The sequence below is a fragment of the Spea bombifrons genome, chromosome 3, assembly GCF_027358695.1.
Source record: "Spea bombifrons isolate aSpeBom1 chromosome 3, aSpeBom1.2.pri, whole genome shotgun sequence".
Lineage (NCBI taxonomy): Eukaryota > Metazoa > Chordata > Amphibia > Anura > Pelobatidae > Spea > Spea bombifrons.
In genome coordinates, this window is record NC_071089.1 from 47155578 (window position 1) to 47183556 (window position 27979).

General features: G+C 35.5%; 1 protein-coding gene across 6 annotated transcripts in view; it reads left to right on the plus strand.

The window, feature by feature from the left end:
* The window catches only part of EYA4 (EYA transcriptional coactivator and phosphatase 4), a 108472-nt gene that overhangs the window by 36785 nt on the left and 43708 nt on the right, over nt 1-27979 (plus strand). For 4 of the 6 annotated variants that reach the window (XM_053459301.1, XM_053459302.1, XM_053459303.1 and 1 more), the window contains exons 3-4: nt 15445-15494; nt 27474-27598. In XM_053459301.1, coding sequence (XP_053315276.1) covers nt 15445-15494; nt 27474-27598 — 175 coding nt within the window. Of the gene's footprint in view, nt 1-7923; nt 7971-15444; nt 15495-27473; nt 27599-27979 lie in introns of those variants that run through there. The other 2 variants (XM_053459306.1, XM_053459307.1) reach the window with 2 other exon arrangements.

A 27979-nucleotide genomic window follows, 5' to 3' on the forward strand; every position in this document is an offset into this window, starting at 1 on the left:
TGTACCTTAGCAGGCCTAAATATTTGGTAAATACGACCTCAGATGAACACCACCACCAAATAACATATTACATCATGTCATGATTTATTCAACAAAAATAAAGCCAAACTGGAGAAGCCATGTGTGAAACACTAAGAACACCGTATAACTCAATAGAGTGTAGAACCACGTTTAACCGCAATAGCTTGAAGAAATCTTCTGTATGAATTTATCAGTCTTTCATATTGTTGTGAAGGAATTTTGGCCCACTCTTCTTTACAACATTTCTTCAGTTCATTGAGGTTTGCGGGCATTTGTTTATGCATAGCTCTCTTAAGGTTGATGTCTGGACTTTGACTTGGCCATTTCAACACCTTGATTCTTTTCTTTTTTAGCCATTTTTAGATCATTGCACTATTGCATGACCAAATTTCAGCTAAGCTTTAGTTGTCCGACAGATGGCCTGACATTTGCCTCAGTATACAGAGGAGTTCATGGTCGACTCAATGACTCCAAGGTTACCAGGTCCTGTGGCTGCAAAACAAGCCCAAATCATCAACTGACAAGCTACCAGGGGCATAAGTGGCACAGACATGCTGTTTGTGGACAAATGTGCCATTGTGGGACATGCTGCATATGAAGTTAAGGTGCCCGGGGCAATTTTCGCACTGGGGCCCTGTATGTTTTAGTTACGCCCCTCATGTGGCATGCCTAGTCACTCATGCTTTTGAATACACTGCATTTGTGTATTTAAGAGACACAACACAATTATATGCAAGCTAGTCTAGTTGCTTTTACAGAACCAGAATTGTGACTCAGATATTCAATATCCTAAGAAAACCTTTACATAGCACAACACATTTTAAAAAACAGCTGTGTATTTTAAAAGTCTTTTTTTAATTTATAATAAAGGCAATGATTTCAAGCACACATGTTGCCACTTTCTCACTGCTTCAACGTGTTATAACAGTGTTTTAATAAATATCTAGAAGGAATTTTGTTAGAAAGCATGGTGCTTATTGTTTTTTTTTTGGATCCAAGACTAATCCATACACTTTGAAAGGTGACCACAAGCATCATGTACATTACCACATGTTAAAAAATGAATTTTAAAAAATACTTTGCTGCCACAGCATACAAACAACATACCAATTTTAATTGATTTTGTTTTGTAACACAGTTTCAAGATTTGTTTTTTCCCAAGTACATCTGATATAAATATGTTGGACTGCCATATAAATACTACAAGAACATTTATTATCTTTTACTGAGATGGGTGAATTTGGGTGAAGTGTTATTTACATGGTGTTGAGTTAGTCTATTCAAAATTGGTATGTGAACGTTGATATTTCTAAAACACTTATAAGGTGAATATCTAGTTCTGATGAAAAGAACTACATTTTAAGTTATCAAAAAAATCAAATCAAAATATTGGTTTATATATGGAATGATAGTGCTGGTGGCTCCAAAATAAGGTCAAATGGCTCTGGATTAGACTTGATAGATATGCTTTTATAAAACCATAAAAATATATGTAAAATATTGTTCTGAAAAAAAGACAAAAAAACCCCCCAAAAAACAGAAGTCTATTAAAAGACCCCCCTTAATTAATGTTGAATTGCGTGCCATGGCCACATTGTAATGAATTTTTCTTTGTAGCATCAGAAAAAAATACCAGCAACTTAACCTAAGTTTCTAATAAAGTTAGGCAACTGAGCCAAGTTAAGCTATGGCTATCATTGATTTTTTGGAAATCTATGGAAGAATAAATATTGTGTTTAACCCTGTTAGTACAAGAAACGTTGTATAATAAATAAAAGGGGTAAATAACTTAATCAAATATTGCAGGGGATTACTTTAAAATATTGTAGTTTGTTATAGGAATACTGGGCCAAAATTTTATTTTACCGGGTAACTGTTATTTCTCACATACCACATGTTGTTTTTTTTTACCCTTTTGACATCACACATAGCAGAATTATTGGAACATATATGCATATGGTTCAGATAATAGCCTTATCTTGAAATACTACATGGATCAATTTATTTTTATGATCTCAACCTACTAAGCTAAACAGACAACGTATAGTAACATCTTCACAGTGTCTTTTAAAGTAGATAAGGTTATGGGGCTGGTGGTTATTTTGAATGGGTGAGGTGGACACCCATTCAAAAAAAACACCTACGCCGAAGTTGTTTTGATGTTTGGATTCTGTATGAGTTCATCTTGATGGATTGTTATTCTTTTCTAACACCTCAAGGCATCTTATTAAGTTACTATCCATTCAAAGAAAATCAAAGGATTTAGTTTCTATGGTTTTAAGTAACATTTAAGCATATACTTTCAAAGAACCCAAAGATACAATATAAAAATGTTATTTAAACAGAACATTATATTATTGTTTAATTAATACATTGAGGTCAATCAAGTCCTTAAAAATGAAACTCCTGTCTTATTTAACCCCCCACCTGCCTCTACAGAGCATACGCTCAGTAGAACTTCCATTGTACTTAATGGGAATAGGAGCAGCCAATAACATGTATTCTCTCTCAACAATGATGTTTTGCTAGTATACATGTAATTGGCTGCTGCTTCAGCATGTTTTCTGATTTGTGTATATATATATATATATATATATATATATATATATATATATATATATATATATATATATATATATATATACAAAACCAGTTGTACTCAGTTTATTGTGAAACACTACTTGTTTTCTGCATGTTTTTTGGATTATTGGGTCAAAATCATGTTATGGATATATTATGTAATTTAATGTTGAAATAATGTAAAATACTATTAGGATTTCCATGAAAGAACATGTCCATTCCTGGCTGGTTTCAGTAGTAAACCCAGAACGCCAGTGTCTGAGCCATCAGCACTGAAGCCCGTGTTATACGAAGGTTGTGATGTCAGCAAAGAGCAGGCAGTTGTTGCGGTTCTGCATAGTATTTCTAATAGGCACACTGTGTGTGTTATAGAGACAGTGGAGGGGAGTTTAATATTTTAATACATTTTAATTATTGAAGCTACTTTAAGATTTTGTTCATGTCAATTTATGTGTACCAGTAACAACTGCTATGGTGTACCCACAAACATTTCCACTCTGTGCAGGACATGTCAGCATTAAACAAGTGATCCGTTGGTAGTAAGTGTGGGTGGCTTTAGGTGTTTTAGTTTGGTTCTCATCGAACAAGGTATCAATTCATAACACAATTGATGGCTTTCATTCTCAGTCTGGTTTATCTGATCAGCTCCTGGAGTAGCTACTGTGCATTGTCTTAACATTTCTCTCCCGTCTAACCCCCAGTAGCATCCCCCATCACATTGATACAAGTAGACAATAGCTTTTACCTCTTTTGAAGTAGGCTTCAATATCCTTTTATTGTGGAAAGAGCAGCTTTGCTGGTTTCTCTCTCAACATGAGAGGCAAAGGTTTGGGCCAGGTTGAGTCAGGAAAGCATTTTTATCTAAGGCCTAGCTTCCAGGCATGACATTTGGGGCCCCTCTCTAGTACGCACCTAGTTTCCCTGGTACCAGTTGTGCTTTCCAAGTTTGATACCAATTGAGAAGAAGATTATGTGTATTACCAAAAATAATATGTGTATACCTTTAATATTAGTGTGACATTGGAATAGGACAATTGTTATCAATAATTATAGTGTCAATTAACATCTACAGTCTAAAGACTTTTTTTGCCGTGAAGGACAATAGAATAGAATACATTTTAGCATCCTCTATTGAATATACCGGTAATTTAAAGTGTATCACTTTACGCACATTGCTTCTTATTTCAACATTTCTATAAATCTTGAAGTAGCTGTCAATAAAGATTTTAAAACTCTCCAAGAATAGGATGCTCAGACGTAAATATGTATCAATGACTCCATCAGTCCTGGGAGCGGGTGCTAAGAATAAGACTTTGAAACACTGTCCTTGTGAAATCAGGCTCCCACTTCCTAATCTGAACTGCCACTGCTTACTTAAAGAGTTCATCAATCATGTTTTATGGGTTCTAACCCAAGTCAGATGGCCTATCTGTCATTTGAGCATTGTAGTGGTGACAAAAACTGGTGCCGAAAATGTGCTGCAGGTGTAACTTTCACTCAGACTATTTCTGGGCTGGGTTATATGTGATCATTTGAGGATAGAGTGCCATCTGGAGTATACTAGCTAGAGTCCGTGTTCAAAGGACACCTTAGACTGCCCTAGCATTAGAACCACAGTCACTTTATGAATCCTCTAGAGGTGTCAATTTGCTCTGGAATTGGATAAATGCTATTAATAAAGGCAGTGGGGCCGCTACAAATGTCTTCTTTATGGGAATTTAAGTAACTTTCAAAAGGGAGGATGAGGACAGTGTTAGATGGGAATGCTGTTGTATAGTCATTCTAATTGGCGTGTGAAAAATAGAATTTAGTGGAAGCCACGGGCCATACGTTTCAGTAAACTACTTTCAATGTTCATATGGAGAGATAACAAGATAATATGTGTTCATTTAGTAACACAGTGAGTAATGTATACACAGTAACTTTGAAATTTATATTTTTTTCTATCTAATTTATTAATAGATTGATATTAACAATAGAAATAACGTATATGTCCCAACATACACTGTTTACTTTACTTTTTTTACTATAATTATTATCCACAATAATACAAAATATAATGAGGTGGTTGATTAGCAGCTGTCAGTGATTATTATTATACAGTTAAATATGTGTTAATGTAGGCTATCAGTATTTTTAAAATAAAGAAAGAATATATATTTAACTAAATAAATTGGAAAAAAAGATTTTCAACTATTATATACTTCAGATTATGTATAATATTATAATATAATAACAATAAATAATAAAATGTTTGAATACCCATTGGATAAGCTGTTTTGTATTTATGTCATTTGGTTATTTACCGTACTTACCGGCGTATTACACGCACCGGCGTATAACACGCACCCTCGCCGGAACCGGAAGTGCGGGAGACGCGGCTGCAGATCGTGCAGCACAGAAAGTTATCGGCGTATAACACGCAGGTAGGGTTTAAACTTATTTTTTTAGATATAAAAGTGCGTGTTATACGCCGATAAATACGGTATGTTATAATACAGTTTCTTTGTTTTGTCATGATGTGTATTGTTCATAGTGTATGTTATGCCTCACTTATGGTTGAGTGAGCATTCTCCATATGTGATCCTGCTAAAGTGAGCCTTGGCTAACGATTATCATAGCAGCAGTAAAGCCAGGATATGAAATGTGTGTTATCCAGCTGCTGACAAGCTAAGTCAGTCATATGTTATGCTGATAGAATTACCGTTGTATTGTAGTTCCCTTCAGGAGGGCTATCGAAATAGATACGACTGTTGCTGCCAAACTGATTTGAAGCAATCTTTGAGTGTGTTTATTTAACCCAGTATCTGTGAAGTTTGGAGCCAGAACACAGTGGATGTTTTATGATATGATATTATAATTGCTTGATTTGCTTGGCGCATACTGGAAAAATCTGATTATTTCCCAGATGTGACGTAAAGATTTTTAACATTGAATATAAGACAAGAACACTGATTTGTATAACCTACATAAAGGATCAGCAAAGGTCATAAAGGGTGCACACCATACAAATAGTCCAGATCAAAATAGGCCGGGCACTGTTTTATGTTGGAGCAATTGTTTCTAGCTTAACCTTATTTCTGATGCTTTGTTTGCAATTGGGGTCTCAGTACTTCTGCTAACAATAGTTCAATATTAATTTTGGCATATTTCTACATACACACTTTTGTGTGACACTTTTGTGTGACAAGCCTCATATTTTGAGGCTTGTCACTTAATCTACATATATCTTACTTCAAATCACTATTCCTCCGTAGATCAAAGCAGAATGTATCTATTAGAAGTACTGTGCTCTGTGGTGCACCCCTCTCCCTCACTTTTTTTTATCAGCCCTGATAAATTATGAGGTCTTCTTCCACCTTCAGGTCCAAGAGCTGTCAGTATGATAATTAATCATGTTATTTCCTTGATGCCTTTAGATGTACTTTATTTACATAAAGCAATATAATATGTACATATGTGTTATAGACAATGCATTGCTTTTCAGGGTTAGGGCTTTCACTTATAACACAGTAGCCATATTTCTATGTATAGTTTACAAGTTATCATAAGTAAACAATTTTAGCTATTTTGATTTTGTGGTCTTCTAAAAGAGATGAAAAACTAGGAAAAAGGGCAGCAGAGTGGACAAATTCCCCTCTGCCGTATCACTAATAGCACTGGTGGTGTAGTAGGAAAAGAAAATTGAGGGCACACACATATACATCATCAAATGCATAGCCTAGCCAGTAAGCTTCAGGTAAGTATAACTTTCAATGTGTACATTTCCCTAGCACAGTATATATATATATATATATATATATATATATATATATATACACATTTTTGTGCCACTAGTTTTGACTGGAGAATTTCACATGTTATCTCTGCATAGTTAACACTTTTGGGTGGTAATGGGTTAATCCGGCTAGTTCTCCCTTTTGGTAGTAGGTAGTGAGCCCCGTATGTTCTTTGCCAAGCCTGTCGTCCCTGTTGCAGCCAGACGTAAAGATATAGCACCTATCTGGTTTCATGCAGTGACCATACATTTTTCATATACTTGGTGAATATTGCATGATGGATGGTGTGTAGGGACAGGGACATGATAAATGGGCAAAAATAAGAAGCAGTAGCTTAAGAAAAAAATAAACATTTATTTTTATACTATTTTATTATATCACTATCACTTAATCCTAAAGTGTTTTATTAACAACATTGGACATTACAAGATTGGACAGGGTGAATAATGCATCATTTGTAATCTTAGATTGCTTAAAATAAATTAACCTCACAGATTACTTTAATAGTCCTATTATATTGGGTTATTTTAATGATTCAAGTAAGCTATAGATACAGCAAATAAGAATATAAGGGTTTCTAATAAAAAAGGCTTAGCTTAGTTCAGCCTGATTAGTTAACTATATTGAAACCCTGTGTGATTATAGACAGTGTAATATTACACATGTGTAAATTTTGACATGTTGAATATATAAAGGGAAATTTCCCCGAATTTGCTTTAATTTAAATGGAATACTGATTAATTTTTATGATCTCTGCAATATAAAAATGTCATATCTGCCAACATACGGCTTATGTCCATTCTCTTGCTTCCTCCATTTTTGGAAGATCCAAATGCTCAGTATCTAATACCTGCCAAATATTAAATTGCAATTTCCTGGGCGTCAGATAAGCACTGATTATTTCGTATTCAAAATCACCTTTTTGCTAATACAGATTTTTAGGAATTCTGATTCCCCCCCCCATATTTAAATATAATAATCTATCTATCTATCTATCTATCTATCTATCTATCTATCTATCTATCTATCTATCTATCTATCTATCTACCTATCTATCTACGTACACCAGACTCGTGAAAGCTTCCAAAAACAATAAGGAGCAGATGTGTCATTCTGACAGCCGGTGAGCAGGCTCTGAGAAAGGTGGCTTCATAAAAAAGAGCCTTGGGATACATGCAGCACATTGGACACTCAGTGAAAGACAGGAGCTGTTGATGGTGGTGACCTCTGAGTGCAAGTCATCTTACTATAAACAGAAGGGTGTGGAAAGCCATTGGTTTGAGCACGACTTGTTTACTATCCAGATCGCCTCTTGAGTTAAGTTAAATAACTGCACAGAGCTGGCAGAACAGTGACAGCTTAAGGGAGGACAAAGTGTCTTAGCACTACTTGAATCAAGACAATACTGACAGCTAACACAAGCCCTTGTGATACAGAAGTACAGCGCCTATTTCACCAATACATAGTTGGATTGTTGTTTTCTTAATGACAGACAGGACGTGAGCATTCGGTGCCTTTTTTGTTTTTCATTTACAATTTTTTTTTTTCCAAATGTGAAATACTTGGAAACTTGTCAGAAGTGTTTGCGAGGTAAGCAACGTTAATTTCAGAAGCTGACTGCATGGCATTGGGTTTATGTTTGTTTAATAGAGATAGTAAGCATCGATTTGTTGATTATTAGATAAACGCAATTAAACAAATGTGTTTTAATAAGTATGTGTTTTAATAAGCATTAATCCTTCATAAAGATATAATAATATTGTCTAGAGTAACATATTACAACTGTGCGAGTGGAAGATTCTTCTCTTTTGTATTGTTTTTTATGTATGTTGTACTTATTTTTTCCTGTTATGGAACATGTATATATATATAACTCAAATATGCGTTTTGGCACCTGGTTTTTGTTATATGTCACTAATTTTAAGGCGAATTGTGTTGATTTAAATCTGCTCTAGATTCCATAGTTCTTTATTTCTGTACATATATTAGGTTCCATCTGTGCTAAATTTTGCTGCTCCGTGGCAGGTATTACAATACTAGGACAGCTGTTTGACTTAATCACATGCCTAAACTTTGGCACAGGGATTATATCTCAATGTGTACCCACATGTTTAGTTTTGCACTCTTTATACAAAATGTATTTTAAAAAAAAAATTGCTGGAAAAGTTTTAGCTAAATGTACATGCTTTGCAAAAATAAGCACAACACTTTGTCACTTTGTGTATTTAGAGAAGTGAACGTGGACTTGGGCTTTGTTTATTAAACTCAGTAGTTTTTCTTGTTGGCGTTTTACTTTTCTTCTTAATCTTGCTTTTTTGTGTATAAACACCCACAATATTCTGTATTATATTCACAGTAGTGAGGGCCATTTCAGAATCTTTCTGCTATATCTTATGAAGACAAAGAAAGCTAAGATATCATATAATGCTCTTCTGTGAAAATCGATTTCAATCCCAAGGGGTTTTCATTGTTCAGGGACTGGATTTTGAAGGAAGGCATGTTAAATTATTACAGCCAGTAAGTTACTCGCTTTAGTTTCCAGGGTCTGTTGAACAGCAAGCAGGGGATTTTGTTACATGTTATTTTTCCCTGGGACGCGCTCTAGTAGTTACCTAAAAAGTGTCTTTTTTTCTCGCAAACTATAGATTTCTAATGTATATTTATAATGTACATATATATAAGGACAGAGACAGGAGAAAAAAAGGAGTAATAAATGCATTGTGTATATCACATGTGTATTGTATGAAATTACATATATATATATATATATATATATATATATACACTGAGCCAGGCTGAACATTGTACTGAGAAAACTATTTTATAGTATGCATAAACTTCAAAATGATAAAAATTATTTATGTAGAAATATTTAATATTTTTGAATTTAATTTTAGCTGACACATTAATACAGATTCAATGCATAATCAACATGTGAAAATTTTCATATTTGATAAATATATATATATTTCTACATCAAAGAGACTATTGAATATATTTTGGCTGAATGTACAACTTGAAATATTAGTTGTCGTACACGTGTACGCTAGAGATTTGTAAAAAGCAGTATTGAAATATTCGAGCAAAAAGCCATTATTTTAGTAGCTTTTGTGGAAGCTTGAATAGGAATGAAATATGTAGCTGAATATTAAAAAGAAATTGAATGGTAATTCAAAATTTGGCTGATTTATGATTTATAATTTTATATATATATATATATATATATATATATATATATACATTTTTTAGATATTAAATATATTTAAATCCATCTGTTAGTCTGCTGTATGTGTCTATATTAGTTAATTTAATAGAAATTCTGCACCACAAATACACAAATACAGCCTTCCTGACCCATAGAGGGTTATGATTACTCTATTAATACCAGGAGCCTGTATGGCTCCCTGTGAAAGATAAGATCTGTGGCTAGTAAATCAAAATCCCTCAATAAAATACTGTACTATACAATGCAAAACTGATATTACATTACAGAAGGTTTTTCTCCAAGCACACCTCCTTTTCTTGTATGAGTGGGATTTATTTATTCTATTATTTTGCATTGGCTAAAATTTCTTTTTAAAAATGTTTTCTTTTTGTTCACTCCAGTGCATTATTGACAGTCCATTTAGTAATTTGAAATGATTTTCATGCAAAAAAAAATTGTATAGATTTATCGTTATACATTTGTGCTTATTCAGTTTGGTTAAAAAAAAAAAATAGCTGAGAAAAAAAAGGTAGAATCAAACATAAATCTGCATCTCCTGAATACATGCTTTTTAAATTTAATTTTAGTGGTTTCTGGTGTATTTAATTAAGTGTTCTAAGTTTCCTTGATGATCATAAATAGACGTGTATATATATATATATATATATATATATATATATATATGTATATATATATATATATATGTATATATATATATATATATATATTTAAATATATTCAGAATTTACTGTACTTAAAAATACATATTTGTCACTGGTCTCTAGGTTGAATGAAAGGAAAAACAATATACTCGTTTCTTACATTCAGTGAATAAGTTGGTCACATGATTAAGTATGTTGCTGAGATTAATAAAATGGCCACATTTTACTAGATTTACTTATATAATTGATATATCTGTTTATCTATGACCTCGCTAAAATTTGACTGGAAATTAATATTACAGTAAACAGTAATACTATAAACAAAAAAGACCATATTTTTGGAGCGGTTCTTTGGAATGCCCAAAATATTCGATTTGTTACAAAATTATCCAGATAAATAGATTACTTTCATCATAAATTACTTTCAAATGATACTTTAAATCCTAGTCTGATCCGATGATATACGTCAGAAAGTGGTGATTAAGTCCACAAGAAAGCAAAAGTTTATTGACAGTCAAAATGAGGAAATAACGGGGAAATAACGGGTAAAGTGTCAGCCTAAAAGATAACAAAATACTATAATATAATATGTAAAAGTACATATATTCATTTTTCCAAATGTGTTCAGGATAATTGTAGAGCTCTTTAATTTTCTTCCTGAAAGAACAGAAAACTAAAAGCTTTTAGAAATGACTGAAACATTATTGCTTACAGCCATTACTGCTGTAAAAGCATAAAAGCCTTTTTCTGCCTTGGCCAAATAACCGGTATCAACTTCAACTAAATACCCCATTTTCCCTTGGGCTAATATGGTAATATCCGTTTTCACCGCATGCAGGACACCAGTGGAACAGCTATTGGTTCACCTAACTATATACTGATGCATCTTTTCGTTTGAATCAATTCATTCAATTAAGAAATGTATATTTTGTGTGCTAAGATAAACACAGATTTGAAGATTCTGTGGTCCCAGGAACTATCTTTGAAATGTCTTTTTGTAATTAGCTGGCTCATACTTTAATGAAATATGATCAGAACTGTGCTATATCTTTTCAAACATATCAGATGACATCAGTATTTTCTCTCATATTAAATGCTCTAATAAGCTATCAAGGTAGATAAGTACATTTTTTCAAATCAAACATTGTACAGTTCTATAAACTAAATAAACTCATATAAGTACGTTAAAGATTAAAATATGCAATATGTATTAAAATTCACCTTTCTGTATACAATGGGGTATACTAAAAAACACCTTTCTTTATTGCATGGGGTATTCATTCCTTCCCAATAACTTATATCTACTCTGTAAAGTTCCTTATTCTTGATGACTCGTTGGGGCAGTCTTTGTTGAGATGGGGCGAGGGAGCCACATATCTAACCCTTTAATATGTCAAAGATAATGGCACTGATTGCCTAAAAAAAACTCACAAGATGAAATTAAGTTATGCTAAAAGGTGTAATGACTGTTCTGCTTTAAATGATCAGCAATGCCCATTTGTTTCTGGACTTTCTCCATGCATTTTCCTTAACAATGTCTTGTTTTTCAGTTTTTTGTCTCACCTGTGGCTGCTGACCACCTGCTGTTAGGCGACACGTCCCAGCCTTCTGCATATAATTGTGAATTTACAAATGCATGCACACAGAAGCATTCTCCCCTAGCAGCAACATTTTGGAGTACATTTTGCTTGGACTCCAGTGCAGGTTACTGCATGCAAATCTCTGCAGGTATTCTTTAGTTATCAGAATTAAAAAAAAAGGAAACATTCTTTTAATTCCTCCTCAGCTGCAGTTACTGAAAGGAAGGAGCATATTAGAGTATGCTTCTTGCACATGGGGAGTACTACTTCTAGTGAAGGTAGCTGAGCTCCCACTGGAATGAAGGGAAGCAGCTTATCATAGGTATGTCATATGAGCACTTGGATCTAGGAGCCAGCCCAAAAATTTAGGAGCCACATTTTTTTATTTTCTAATAATGTTTTTATTTTCATTTATTACTCCCTGTCACCACCATACAGACTCAAGCTTGTATGTTTCAACATTATTCCTACACACACTAACACCACACAGTAACAGGCACACACTAACATTCTGCACTTACGATACGGTAACATACACAACAACATAGATGGTGTCACACTTACCAACAACATACACACACTGGCTAATACTATAAATCTAGACAAATTCACACTCTTAACCTACGCGCTCATACACTGACACTACAATACAGTAGACATACTGTACATATACACACATACTCTGCTGCCATCGTGAAAAAGGTTTAAAAAGGTTACAACATATATTTAGTCCTTTACATTATGTAATGTAATAGAAAGTCTCTATTGTATGTATTATTACTACTTCAAATGATGGCTATTCTCTAGAAAAAGCTGCAGGTCCAGAGTTGCAGCCCATCAGCCCCTCCATTTTCCTATTTTTGCATAACGTTTGGCAGCTTGAAGCAAGAAAGACCTCAAATTGAAATCATGCCGGTATTGGAGTTAGCTGGCAGTGATTGTAGCGCATGTATGGTTTCATGCATCGCCTGCAAGTCTAGCAGCAGGGAAGCAGAATGCTGCAGAATCCTTACATGCATTTTCAGGGGAGAGGAAACCATAATTTAAAGGGACACAACTTATGTGTGAAAGTGAATATGATGGCTGGCATGTGGCTTTCAATGAGTCTTTCTGTAAATCAAACAAAACAGTGAGTCCTCTGTACTTGTCAGGCAGTGGTGCCTGGAGCCAGAAAAGAGGACTTTAGTTTTTGTGTTAAAGGTGCAGTCATCTGAAAAATTACAAAACTGTTCCAAGCATCACAAGATTTTAAGCTTTGAGCGGGGCCCTCCGCACCTGTTGTTCCCGTAAGTCTAGTTGTTATGTTATATACTACTTGTCCACTTTACCCATTGTACAGCACTGCAGCATGTGATGGCGCTATAGAAAACAAATAATACTATTATACAGGTACATTATACATATGTATGGCTCCACATTTTGTCATACTGATTTGAATGTTTATTCTGTACTGGAGATATGAATGAATACTAACATAGTAGGTGTTAAAACGGCATCATACAGTCATCTTAGTCATACTCCTCAGCCGAGACTGCAGCCCAATACTGCGTTCACCCAGGATTAAGAACAAAAATCGACTTTGGAGCAGTTGAGTACTAAATGTAGGGCATGAACTCAACTGTAGTCATTGGCAGGAAGCAAATCATAGTTGTCTGGGCTTCTTCAACAATATCATACACACACACACACACATAGCCTACATACGGTATATGCAACAAAACATAAACATAGAATAATTACAATACAACTATGATTGACAGAAAAATTTTATTCTGAAAAAAAAAACAAGCCTATAATGTGATTCTTGAGGAATATCCCCATCAAAAAGTGCCGTATTTTGGTCATTTTGCTCTGAAAAAGTTCAAATTGTAGTGGAATTGCAATCATAATCAATTTCTAGTGTTTGATATAGAAATATGTACATGTGTTCTATTCTGCTGGATGTCAGATGTATTGTTATTGATGTGGAACTCTTTTTGCATTTTTGTGGTCAGAGATGTCTTACATTTGTCGTTAGTGCCTCCTCTTGGCCACAGCTACATGACAAGTAGGCAAAAATACATTTAGCAGACGTAGATAATACTTTTTTACAGAAATTATGCTAATAAGATAATTAATGTTTTTGAAGTACCTACTGTATCTTTTTTTTCATAAATAATATGAAGTCGTAAATTACACAGGCACATCACTTGTGCATACAAAAGGGAAATCTAACAACAAGAGTGTCATAAAAAGATAATGCACCTTAATACTGTGTATCTCCTATATATTTTGAAATAAAACATTTTACATATCATTTTTTTTCTGGCCAGTAATATTGGAATCAATATTTTTTACTTAATAGTTTTTTTCATTATTTCAGTATTTGTGAAAGATATTTTATAGGTGCCTCTGTCATGTATAAATTATTGTATCATGTACTTTATTGGGGGATATGTTATAGAAACCTGGTCATCCTCTGATCCAAATATTAGTTTATCTCTGCTGTCCACATCCTTAAATCAATATACTACTCAAGTAGTACTGAAGGTGTTACCTTAAATGTGTATGTTTGCATCAAAATTACTAAGGCTTCAAGCTGTTGGCTTTAGGAGATTTTGTAGCCAAACCCATGAAAAGTGTTTGCCAGCATGTCCCTGGCAGGTAATAATAAAAAGAGTAAAAATCCTTCCAAAGTGTGCTTTCAGAACTAGTATTGGCTCCCTCACAAAATGTAAATATTCCCAAAAAGTGTTGAAGTCATGCATCCCTTGTCCCATTAACAAATGCCTACATGCTGGACATAGATCATTGGAGATCTAAAGCAAAAGGCCCGAAGTGGTTTCATAGCACATGTTTTGATTATCTTGCAATGTTACTTGTTACAGAACTGGCATTTCTCTTGGTTGTGTGCCATACCGCATTGAATATTTTAGTAAACTTGACATAGAACTTCACTGTTGGGTCATGGTTTTTTTGGACCATAGCACTATACATCATAATGGTTACTACTGCTTTCGCACTATGATCTGTGAACTATGTTGGGTAGACCAGGTATTCTCCTGACGACATGGATTATTGCGTGATCCAGGAGTAATTTATTAAACATTATAAGCTCTGGGTACTGCTTAAATACCCAAACTACTGTTTTGTCCACAATTACTATTAAATAGCAAGTATAATACAGTTTATCCCTAGTTGAAAATGCTTAGGGTTCTGTTGTGAAGGAAAGGTAGTGTGTTCCGCAATGGAACAAGCACAGGCACAAGTAGGTATCATACTCAAGATACCTGTAATGGAACACATAGTAGGTGTATTTAAGGCACCCTAATTCTATATGACTGATTTCAGCTGCTATTATAAAACACTATGAGTATTTATAAAGAGAGATCAATGATTTGTATTTAAAATTTGAATTAAAAAAACATAATGTTTAGTTAATAAACCTGTTCAGAACATAGGAACATAAACCTATTCTTTTTTTAGGACTCCAACTGGATTTTACCTTTAAATGTGCTTATTATAGGAAGCTTTGAAAGGAAATAACAATATATATATATATATATATATATATATATATATATATATATACATATTATATAAAACAAAAGTAACTTGCTTTCTTTTTACTTTTTCAGGTAAAGAAATCGTGCACCGAGTCAGATGTTACAGAGTCGCAGAATTCCAGGTAACCAAACATTAAAATACTTCATAATTAGCTGATAAAGTGTAAACGTGATTAGTTAAAAGCTTTCAAGGCAGAATCACATCCAAGGACCACAATTGTGAATGAAAAACAGAGGCAGAATAGACCTGGTTATGCGACATATGGGCCAGGCGAATGCGCTTTGAAATGTAACTCACACCAGGCATGCTAATGGTGTTAATGGCTGTTACAATTAATACGAGAATGGAATGGAAAAGACGTGGAGTAGATAAAAGCAGAAAGGGTTTGCAGAAACCATGCTGCCAACGTGTCACCTGTTATATTTCATGAGATGTTGTTCTTTTCTTTGCTCCTGCTTGTTCCTTAGAATTATTAGTTCTATTAATTTCATCACCTGTTTTAATTCGCAGTCCCTGCAGGGAAATCCTGTTAAAAGCATGGGCAGTATCACTGAAAATATACTATGAAGTTTTATGTTATAGTTCCCGTTTGGCTGTAAATTTCTAGTTACATTCCAAATTTGTTCGAAATAACATATGTCAAATGTATGGCATCCTGTTTTTTCTGGATGGCTGACGTAAGTAATTTGTTAAGGGTTTAATTGCATTTAGTGCAATACAATAACTTAACATAATATAAATAAATGGCTAGATATTTCCTAGATACTTTAAAAATACTAAGTACAGTGTAAAGCTCTACTGTGATCCAGGCAGACTCTAGAATTCCTTGTAGCCTGGGGAGCCTGTCTCTGGCACCCCTTATGCAAATGCACCCACAATGCTTATTGTAGCCAACATAAGGGTAGCTAATAAAACTAAATTGAATATATTAAACTGTTTATTTGCTAGACAGATTCTCCATAAGGTACGTTAAATATCACTTACTCTGTACTTGGACCTCTAGTTGCTCAGAGCCTTAGGTAATGGCCTAATTGGCTTTTATGGTGGGGCTGGCCCTATCTGTGATTTCAAAATAGGCAGTGGTGTATCCACCCCTAGGTTAAGTAGGTGGGAGGTCTAGGGAGGAGGCAGAACATGGGAACAAATCACCATACCTAGGAGCTGCTGTGCTCCAGCTACCCAGAGACCACCCTTGCAGGATATAGCCAGGACTGCCCACTGATGTCGGTGTGCGTTCCCGCTGATGTTGGTAGGCGTTCCCGCTGACCTCAGGGGCTTTCCCACTGACATTGCAGGAAACAGAGTGGCACATAGGGGTATAAGGCATGTCTGCAGGTAGAGTGGCACATAGGGGATCAAAAGGCATATCATGGGGCACAGTGGCATTTAGAGGGTTAAAAGGCATATCATAGGGCACAGTGGCATATAGGGGGTATAAGGCATTTCTGGGGCAGAGTGGCAAGCCTGGGGGCAGATGTGCATAACTGGGGGGCAGGTTGGAAAATAAAAGGAAATAAAAACAAAAAAAATATTTTTCTCAATCATAGCTTTTATTAAGAAAAAAATAGTTTACATGAATACATTTTTTCCTATAGGGTTGACTTATATACAGGCTTTTTCTTTTTTTCATAAATTAATATTCAGATTTTGGGGGTCACCTTATAATCGAGCAAATACGGTACTTTTCACATGATTTTATAATAATGGCTTTTCAGTTAAGTTAGTGCTCGAAGATACAATTTTGTATATACATATATTGTTTATACTGGAAACCTTCAGAGCTTTTCCAAAGATCTTAGAAGCTCATAGGTTCTTATATATTAATTATGGATTACATATTTAAATAACAGACACACTGGTGGAACATTAGTTACTTCCGTATACCTAAAGGTACCAAACAATTACATGTAAAATGGAGGTTAGTCACCTGCTTGGAATTCCAGCAATCTGAAAGAAGGTTAAAATTATTTTCCATGGTATATACCGTAATACCGTTTTATTCAAGGAAAGTATTTGCTACTAACCTCCCATTTTAAATGAAACAGAACATCAGCATAATGCAACATTTTTTAAAAGATTCATTTGAGTGCCAGAGGGGCCCTCAAGTCAATCATCTATTTATTTAGTGAGCTTTAATGTTGAAAATGTTTTCATAGTTGGGAAGACTGTGTGAGAAAATTCATCAGGAAAATTCCTTTACAAGCCTTCATTAGAACTAAAATCTGGGCTGGAAGCTGCCTTCGTGTTTCACCAAACAAAAGTTGAACTTTTAACAGGGCCTAGGAATTTGCTTAACGCTAAATTATTCTGTGTAAAAGTTGTATGTTTTTCCTGTATAATTTGGACCATTCATTTCTCTTATGGCACTCAAATAGAATTGTCTGTAAAAACAGACTCTAGTGCACCAGAATCATTCCATACATAACCTCCAAAGTATTTGAAGGAGAACCTTATGTCAGACGAGTTCGTATTTTCCCCGGAGTCAGTGACTGAAAATATACTCGAAATGAATCAGAATATTATATAGTAAGTAAAACAAAGTGCTACATATTTTTGTTTTTTCATATGAAGAACAAAAAACTCATCCAGAGGAACATTTTAATAGTTGTTCCTGATGCAGATCAGGCAGTGTTACATCATTGCATCTATTCACTGAAGGTAAGATGACTGCTAGGCTGGTTTGCAAAAACAAACTTGCCCGAGTGGAACAAAAGGTCCAACTTTATTTACTACTACCAACTTGTATTTACTCTTGATTAGCCTAGCTCTTCACTCTACTCCTATGCCTAATAGGATGGGTGACCATCAAAACCATATGGAGAGATATTGAACTCACCCATGCTTTCCTTTCTTTCTTCTCTCTTTGGACCATAAAAATAACCAAAAAGTTGATTTAGAAATAATCAGTGGTAACAAATTATTCTGACAGTTCTATTTTATTCATTTAGTGTTTTTTATTTTCAACTGTGTATGATATTTTTATGAAGGAGAGCCACTCAGTTTTTTGAAACTTGTTTTTAGTAATCGTAACCCTATACTTGATTGAAGGAGGCTTTGCTTTTCTAGTGAATAGGCCCAAGTGTTCAAATATCTTACATATCTAAGACAAGCATATTATGTGGCCGTAATTATAGCAAAGTCAACCACGTGTAAATCAAACATTTATGGAGTTTTATAAGATATTTTTTTAATTAACATTAGCATTTGAAGCTATGAAACTTGATATGGGCCACATTTAGCCCTGACTGTGTCTATGTTCCGATTCCCACCACATTGTGGTGCAGTTTTAGCACCACATCCGGGCACTCACAATATTACATAGCTTATTGGCCCATATTAACAGGTAACAACTTGATGAGTCATCATAAAAATATAATTGGTTATTCATCTACCGGTTTACAGCAGGGTGACAAAAACAAAATAACAGACAGAATACTTAATGGCCATTTCCAAAGAAACTATTCCATTTCTTTCTGTGACAATTATGACTATATTCACTGAAGACCCTATAATGATCATCATATTGTTCACTTGTGATTTGCTTGTGTTTTTTAGTAAGATAACAAATTTAAAATTTGCTTTTAAGGAACCGTTAAATTATTTTTTAAAATGAAACCCCCCACACCTCTTTGTCCAGCTGCACTCTTATGTACCTTAGTGTACTTAGAAAACTACAGTGCTTACGGTGCTAAAGAGAACAGCTGAGTACAAAAATGCTGTTCATGTTATTTAATTTATTTACTGACACAGGAAAAAATAAAAATGACATAACTGTCACCCTAAGAAAATAAATGATTGTTGTCATTTAGGGAATAAATTAATCAATAGCAAAATGTAACCCTGGAAGATCTTTGGCACCTACTTTTTTAATTTGTTATTTAAAATACAGCCATATTGTCAGCGTTTGCGTTTGGTGTTATAGCTATATCTAGGTTGTTCCCATGTACATTAATTGTATGATTCTTCTTACCTTTTCCCTTTAACTAGTAATTAGAGGATTCAGATGACAACCTGTGGAAGATATCCCTCAATACTTTGCAGCATCTGGCTCTTTGGCAGATTTTCTTGGCACTTGTGTTAATGGTTTTAAATTTGCCCATGGGTCTTTCATGTGGTTGAATTGCAGATGGGCTGTCTGGGCTGCCTTGTTCTCTAAGATGCTTTATGTTTAGCTCCTCACTCATTTTAGGAAAAACATGCCATTCCAACAACGCAGAATAAACTCTTTCATAGCTATATGTGTAACCTTGCTTCCAAAGAAGTCTAAAATATTGCTTTTAAAGCAAACACATGTGGCCCGCCATTCAAATGTAGAGCTGTGAAGTGATAAAATTAGGCATTTAATGGGGTGTCTGTGAAATTTAGCATTTTCAAGTTACCATTACAAAGTACCCAAAAAATAATATGACAGACGTTTACCTTTCTAGTACCTGTGGCTGGAGCCCTCTACATTGCGTGTCCCTGGGGGCCACCACTGTCCGTAGTCCGTTATGGAACTCTGTTATATAAGTGGGGCTTCAAATAATACAGCAACACACCCCCTGAACATAATATAAATTATAAACCTTTGATTAAAAAAAGTCTGAAGATTTAGTTGTCGAGCTAAAGAATTAACAATCATAAATACATTTTACAAGCAATTTATGTAACTTTTATTTCTTTGTATCACATTTTTTTTATACAACTGCCATAAAACTATTTTGGACCATAGCGGGACACTTTCGAAATGTTACAATATTCTGCAGTTTAGCTCTAAACCTAAATGTAGCTTCTGTTGTAAAACTTATAACATGTTGATAAGAACAACCTCTATGTGTGAGAGATTATATATATATATATATATATATATATATATATATATATATATATATGTATATATATATGCATTTTACAAAAAATACATTTAATATATAACATTTCAATATGTGCATTTTTAAAATTAGATACATATTCTCCCACAACTAAGTGTTTTCTTTTAACCCCTTAAGGACAATGGGCGGTCCCTAAACCCATTGAAAGCAATGCATTTTGAACCTGTACATGTACGGGCTTTGTCATTAAGGGTTTAAATTGTAGGTGCTGTTTTTTTTTTATGTAACTTTCTAAATGGGCTGTTTTGGAGAAACTAGAAATATGAATCCCGTAATGCTACATCATAAAGAGTGTATTGTCATGTTGTTGTAATATTGGTCCTTAATGAAAAGCATTTTTTGTTAGCGAGTAAAGTGACACCATTACTCCTAAGCACAGGGATATTACATCTTTTAAGATGTGTGGTGCCAGGTTCAAGGGGTCATGATGGCTAAATGTAGTGCTGAATTGGGAGTCAATGCAGGCCCAGCATGTTAGCCTACAGGTTATATGATCCCATGTACATTTTAACTGTAAAATAGTCAGAGCCCCAGTATCCCGCTGGACATTTACCCCGTTTGTCATAAAGCATGCCCAGGCCTGTTTGTATCTAAGAATTTTTTTTCCCACTCGTACAGTTTTTATTCTTACAAATTTTCCTCACATGTATAATCATTAGCCTTTGATGCAAAGCATGCTCTTGCTCCTTGCCATGAAAAGCAATATGGACAATTTTGATGGATTACAGGATACTGTGACTTTTTTTTGCTACTGATTGTGGTTGAGATACATGTCACATTCCAGCATAAGGCATTTCACAGAACTACGATTTGTTTTGAACACTGACAAAAGAAATCAGTTTCTTATTACAATTTACCTCAATGTGTGTGCAATTAGATTGCAAGTCCATGCCCCCAAAATAAATACATTCTTTGAGTAAAAAAGGAGATTGCGTTGTATGCTTTCTTAAGAAATACTGTATGATTGCTTAAATGACTATTTTCAGTGTTAGTAACTATTTTTATTAAATAACTTGAAACAGGCCAAGAGTTGAAAATATTTGGCCATTGATTCAATTTTATGTAAAAAAAAAAACCTGTCATAATAAGATAAATGACCAAATGCACTTATTTTTTAAAAACTGCTTGTTTCCAGTAAAAATATAATGATTGCAAGAAGATTTCCATTGCCCAAAGCACGGATAAAATATATTTGCTTTAGTTTATTACATCTTCCTCTTTAACATTAGATTTGAATGTAAGCATTTTATTTTCTCAGTTCACTCTGGAAGCATATATACTTATTGTCAATTTAATAACCCCTACCATTAACTAAACTTTAGATTATATAATGGTACACCTGTGATACTGCAAAAAAAGGAACATGGAGTATATCAATTTAATTTTTTCTACCTACCCTATCCAACTATTTAACCCCTTAAGGACCAGGCTGTTTTTAACTTTTTTGTACCCTTTCGGATCGAGGCTGTGCAGTGCTCGTGTTTAGATGTAATTTTCTCCTCACTCATTTAGTGAACCCACATATGTTAAATGTTATATGTTAGTTTTTTTGATCATATTATCTAATTTCCTATAAAAAAAATATGAAATATGAAAAATTAAAAAAAAAATATTTCTCTTTTTATTTGAAAAATCTTTTACTCATCCAAAAAAAGCTAATGAAAAGACCTGCTAAATAGATTCTACTATTTGTCCTGAGTCTAGAAATACCCAATGTTTTTATGTTTTTTTGCTTTTTTTTCTGCAAGTTATTAGACAATAAGTAGAAGTAGCGTTTTGCTATTTCAAAACCATTTTTTTTCCAAATCTGGTCATTCTGCCCCATGTGCTATATCGGGTATCTTTAATGCTGGCCAATACAATTTACCCCATCAAACCATATATAAGACTAGATACCTCAAGGTATTTCAAATGCTGGTATTTTAACTTTTTCCATGCACTAATTCTGCTACCACCCTTTTGTCACAAAAATTGTGCTTCAGGTATGGATTTACAGCTCCTGGCATACGTCACTTTCAAACAAGACCCCAATATGTGTTCAGCAATATCTCCAGAGTACAGTGATTCATGGGTTTGTCGGGTTGTTTGGGAGGTACAAATTAAGTGCGCCCCCCCCCCCCATTTTGGTCAGCCCATCTTTGAGCCCGGCCACTCCAATTTACCCCATCAAACCATTAATTTTAAATTAGACAGCCTTTCGGTATTTGAAATGCTTTTACTTTAACTCTTTCCATGTCGACATACTTGGGAAGATACAGCGCTAATTTTAGCACTTGCTCATAATAAAAAAACTTTATTTTATTTTATTCTTTTTGGACTTTTTTTTTTACATTTTGCTGGAACTGGATTGTTCCTCTGATGCTAAATTATTTTTAAGTGTTACCACTTTTTTTTAGCTTTTTTCATATTTTTCAAATATTTTTCAAATATTTTACTAATCACATTGTTATTAGAAAGCTGGGGTCCATTGACTTGCATGGTTGAATGTAGTACCTGTATTCAACCTGCAAGTGGAGCCAACTAGCGAACTTTTTCAACTTTGTTATTTTTTTAAAGGATGCTCCGCCATCTTGCGAGTGGCAAAATCCCTCACAGAGCGGTCACAGCGCATCCTGGGGTGAGTGTTCAGTGTTGCTGAATGCCTCGTTATCACTTAGAAAGTGATCGTAGATCGCTTTCTAAGTTTGTTTGATGAAATGATGTGCCAAGCACGTCATTGGTCGTCACCTGACCATTTTTGCGTGACGTGCCTCACTCATCAATGGACGTTATTGGGTTAAAAAATAATTCATGTAAATATTGCATAGCTTTTGATATCCATTTTAATGAGAATTTTTAATCTTCACTTTATAACAGTAGAGCATCAGAGGACGTTCTCATCATAAACACAACACATATTAACACTGGCCCACATGAGATGCAAGGTGGTCCTTTTGTGCTATACCTCTGAGTAGCAGTTCTGGCGCCCTGTGCGGACTACTCCTCTGGCGCCCCCCCATCCCAAAAAAAGAAAGGAATAAAAACTTGTAACAAAACCCCAATCACTATATACTACGCCAAACATTGATGTGGTGTAGGCCTACCACTTCATTGTCTGGCTTAGTAGTAGGGATGCACCGAAACGAATTCTGGACTGAAACCGAAAGTGCAGCATTTACCTGGCCAAAACCGAATATGACCCCCCCACACCATAAAGAAATCTAACACTTTTATTTAAAGTAAGTAACACACCAAAATAGGACAAAACAATTAAATAACAATATTATATACATATACAACAATCACATTCCTATCATGCCCAGGCATACCCAGATTCCAGGATGTGCTCGCAGACTTGGCATGATAGGAGTATGATTGCCCTATCTACCCCTTCTCACTCCCTTCTGCCCTATCTACCCCTTCTCACTCCCTTCTCCCTATCTACCCCCCTCCTAACTATCTACCCTTTCCCTCTTTGAAGTTCACTTACCTTTCAGGAGTCCTGCGGTGGGGGTGCAAGGCCTCTGCCTCCCAGCTCTGCCACTGTATGGAACAGTATAGAGTGATGGGAGTTATGATGTACTTTTAGAGCATAATTAGATCATGAAAAAGACATTGGAAATGGTACAGCATAACACCCATCACTCTCACACACTTACCAATCCACACATATACCAATCCACACATATACCAATCCACACATACACCAATCCACACGTATACCAATCCACACGTATACACTAATCCACACGTATACCAATCCACACACATACCAATCCACACGTATACCAATCCACACGTATACCAATCCACACACATACCAATCCACACACATACCAATCCACACGTATACCAATCCACACGTATACCAATCCACACACATACCAATCCACACATATACACTAATCCACACATATATACCAATCCACACACATACCAATCCACACGTATACCAATCCACACGTACACTAATCCACACGTACACTAATCCACACGTATACCAATCCACACATATACAAATCCACACATATACCAATCCACACATATATACCAATTCACACAAATATACCAATCCACACATATATACCAATCCACACACATATATACCAATCCACACACATATATACCAATCCACACATATATACCAATCCACACATATATACCAATCCACACACATATATACCAATCCACACACACATATATACCAATCCACACATATATACCAATCCACACACATGTATACCAATCCACACACATATATACCAACCCACACATATATACCAATCCACACATATATACCAATCCACACATATATACCAATCCACACATATACACCAATCCACACATATACACCAATCCACACATATACACCAATCCACACATACACACCAATCCACACATATACTCATGCACACATATACCAATCCACACATATTAATCCACACATACCAATCCACTCTCACTCTCACTGAATGCTTTCCTACCTTTCCTCTTTTCTCCTTACAGCTTCTTTTCCTCCTCTTCTTCAGTTCTTCTGTCCTCTCTGTCTTCTTCCGGGTCAGAGGGCACGGACAGCGGTGGGCGCGGCTTCAGTGCTGTGCGCCGGGATCTGACAACAAACCCCAGCGCACAGCAGCTGTTGCCGCGCGGATCACAAGGGAGCGATATCGGAGGTCTTTAACAGACCTCCGGCTCCCTTGAGAGATTTTAAGCCGGGTTCAAGGGAGATCCTTGAACCGGCTTAAAATCACTCAAGGGAGCCGGAGGTCTGTTAAAGACCTCCGATACCGCTCCCTTGCGAGCCTGCTCCTCCAGCGGCGGACATTACTGTCCGTCTCTGGAGGGGTGCCGGGGCCCCCCCTGATGAGCGGCACCCGGTGCGGACCGCCCTCCCCCCGCTAGGTACGCTACTGGCGGCAGCGGACCCCGCGGCGGCGGCGGACCCTGCGGCGGCGCCCCCTGGAGTCTGGCGCCCTGTTCGGTCGCACAGGTCGCACACCCCAAAGGCCGGCCCTGCTCTAGAATGCAAGAAATGAGATGTCTGATATATATATATATGTCACTAACAGACTTGGTATTCCAAAACCCATCACAACAGAAGTCTACATGTTTGTTTTGTGGACGCGGACCAGTTTTAAAAAAAATGCCTGGCATATAGAAGAAAGTTGGACTTTACTATGGCACCTAAGACCTTATATCTTCATTAGATTGCAATTAATAAATAATTAATACATTCATAAATAATAATTATAGTTTTGCTCTTTTTTGCAAGTTGTATTTCCTCTTTGATAGAACCTAACAGAGTTGTTATATCTTTCATAGGAATCTATGAAATTCTATGAAATAGGAATCTGTATAAAGCTGACTTCACTAAAGCTTTCCACATGCCTTTGGGAGATACTGCATAGCATATGATTGCTATTGTTGGTATTTGACATCTTTAAAAAAACTACAAATATAGACTTGGGTAAGCTGAAAAGCTAACACGTTAAAATATCATTAGAGAAGTAAAAGTTCTGCCAGTCTTTCATGTAGAGAACACATAGTGACTGAACAAGATATAGCCACTAATCCCAATGCTTGGCCCAAGCATAGAAACATCATAGAGCTAAGACCTTCCTTAGGATACTGTTGCTATGAGATTTTACAAGCCATTTTACCATTGGTTCTTGCCTGTAGTATACCTCCATAAGTGTCCAAAGATCAATTCAGTGACCTGTCTAAATGTTATGGTGTTAAATATGGTGTATGCCTGGTTTGAAATTACACTCCCTAAACTCAGTTTAGCTGTTGTATAGTCTAGGTCGCGAACACTATTAAACGCTACACTGAAATCAATAAAAAGATATTTCCAAGATAAACTTGCATCACATATCTTTACATGTACATTCTAGACCACTAAATGATTTGTTTAGAAATCTGGAAGCAACAGTTTAATGTCCATGACACCCCCACCATAGAAGAATGCAATATTAATGAATATTAAAGTATTCTCTTTTTATGCCTACTATTCATAGTAGCATGGAACATTGCAAATGGCAGAAAAGACTAACCATAAATGGCTCTTCAGCAATAATCAGCAATGATTCGTTTTAAACTCTGCTGTACTACTACCAAATCCACATATCATGCGTCTTAACTGTTCCACTTTGCGTGGGGCAGTCATGATTTTGCCACTCAATCCCGCTTTCCCACAGAGCGCTACCTCAGTCCTGAGAAGTGGGACAGAGGGTAGAGGTCAGTGGGACAGCGGGTTTGAAATCGTGTGGTCCTGATTTCATTCTCCTGGGTCTAGGAATTGTACTCAGTACAAATGCACAGTAGCGCTACCAGTTTGAGTGACACTCTATCTCCCAAGCTCCAGGGTTAAAGTTGGGAGGTATAACAAAATAAATGTATCTGGAGTCCAGATATTCAATATTTACTGTACCACTTGAAAGTAAGCCGTGATATTATCCTGAATATCTGATACTGAACTTGAGGGTGAGCATGATAATTTTGTAGGGTGTCAAATACTATAATTTAGACAAAGTAAATGTCCACAAATAAAACCAACAACTTCTGGATAATGGGCCCACTAAAAGCCCCATTATTATACCAGTCTAAAGCACATTTTGCATACAAGTCACTACAATTGCCAAAAAAATAAATCAGAAAAGATCCAGTTATGAGGACTGTGTTTCCTTTGTAGAGCAGGCAACCTGATGCAACACATATTAACAAGGAGGGGAAAAGACAAAAAATAGTCTGCTTCACACTAGGGCCGGCATATGCAAACTAGACCTCCTGCTGAGTTGTTAGGTGGATCCATGAAGAGGTTTCTTCCTATAATAGTGAATAAGTGCATGTAGGGTAGGGTCGCTAGAAGCATAGTCCACCTGGGATGCTAAAAGTTTTTGGCCTGGTAGAATCAAAAGTTTAGTGTTTTGGCATATATGGGTGTCCTTTCAATAAGTAGAGTTTTTCACAGCCATAAGCATATTTACTTTGGAATATATGACAGGGAACATTGAGTTCCGTGACTCTATATTCAGAGAGTTCAGGCTATGTACATTCTGACGATGGCGATGTTTTTAGTTACAATGGTGTACTTAATTAAATTATATTGATATTATAAAGCCATGGGGCTTGCACAAATCCTACTCAAAGCAGATATGCAATAAAGGGTAACATGAGGTTCATCATGACATAAGTGTTATTAGTTAACATAGAAAAATAGACATAAATGTTTGTGCGCATCTCTTTAATAGGCCTATGGAAATGCAGGACCTAGCAAGTCCGCATAATCGTGTGGGTAGTGGAGATACTTCTGGGACCTCAAAGCTGGACAAGTCTAATATTAGCAGCATCTCCATCACAACGAATGGGACAGGAGGTAGGTTTAATTATTATCCACACCTTTTTCTTAATGCGCAATGTACATAGAAATGTATTCTTGCTTTTGGGTACTCCACATACCACAACATGTGAATTACTAAGGTAATTCTTTTTGAGGACATATGTATTATCCCCAACAAACTAACCTAATAATAATATGAGCATTAGAGAGAAGCATAACACTAGTAGGACCAACGATTTAATGGATGCCATTTAGGTTATTGACTTGGAAACTAATTTTAGACACTGCCACTTTGTGAATGAGTAGACAGTAGTATTTTAGGAAAATCAAATATGAAGTGAAACTCAAGGCCTGGTGATATGGTAGGGGTGACTAGACCATTACGGTGTGGGCCTGTCAAGTAATCTGAAGCAGTTA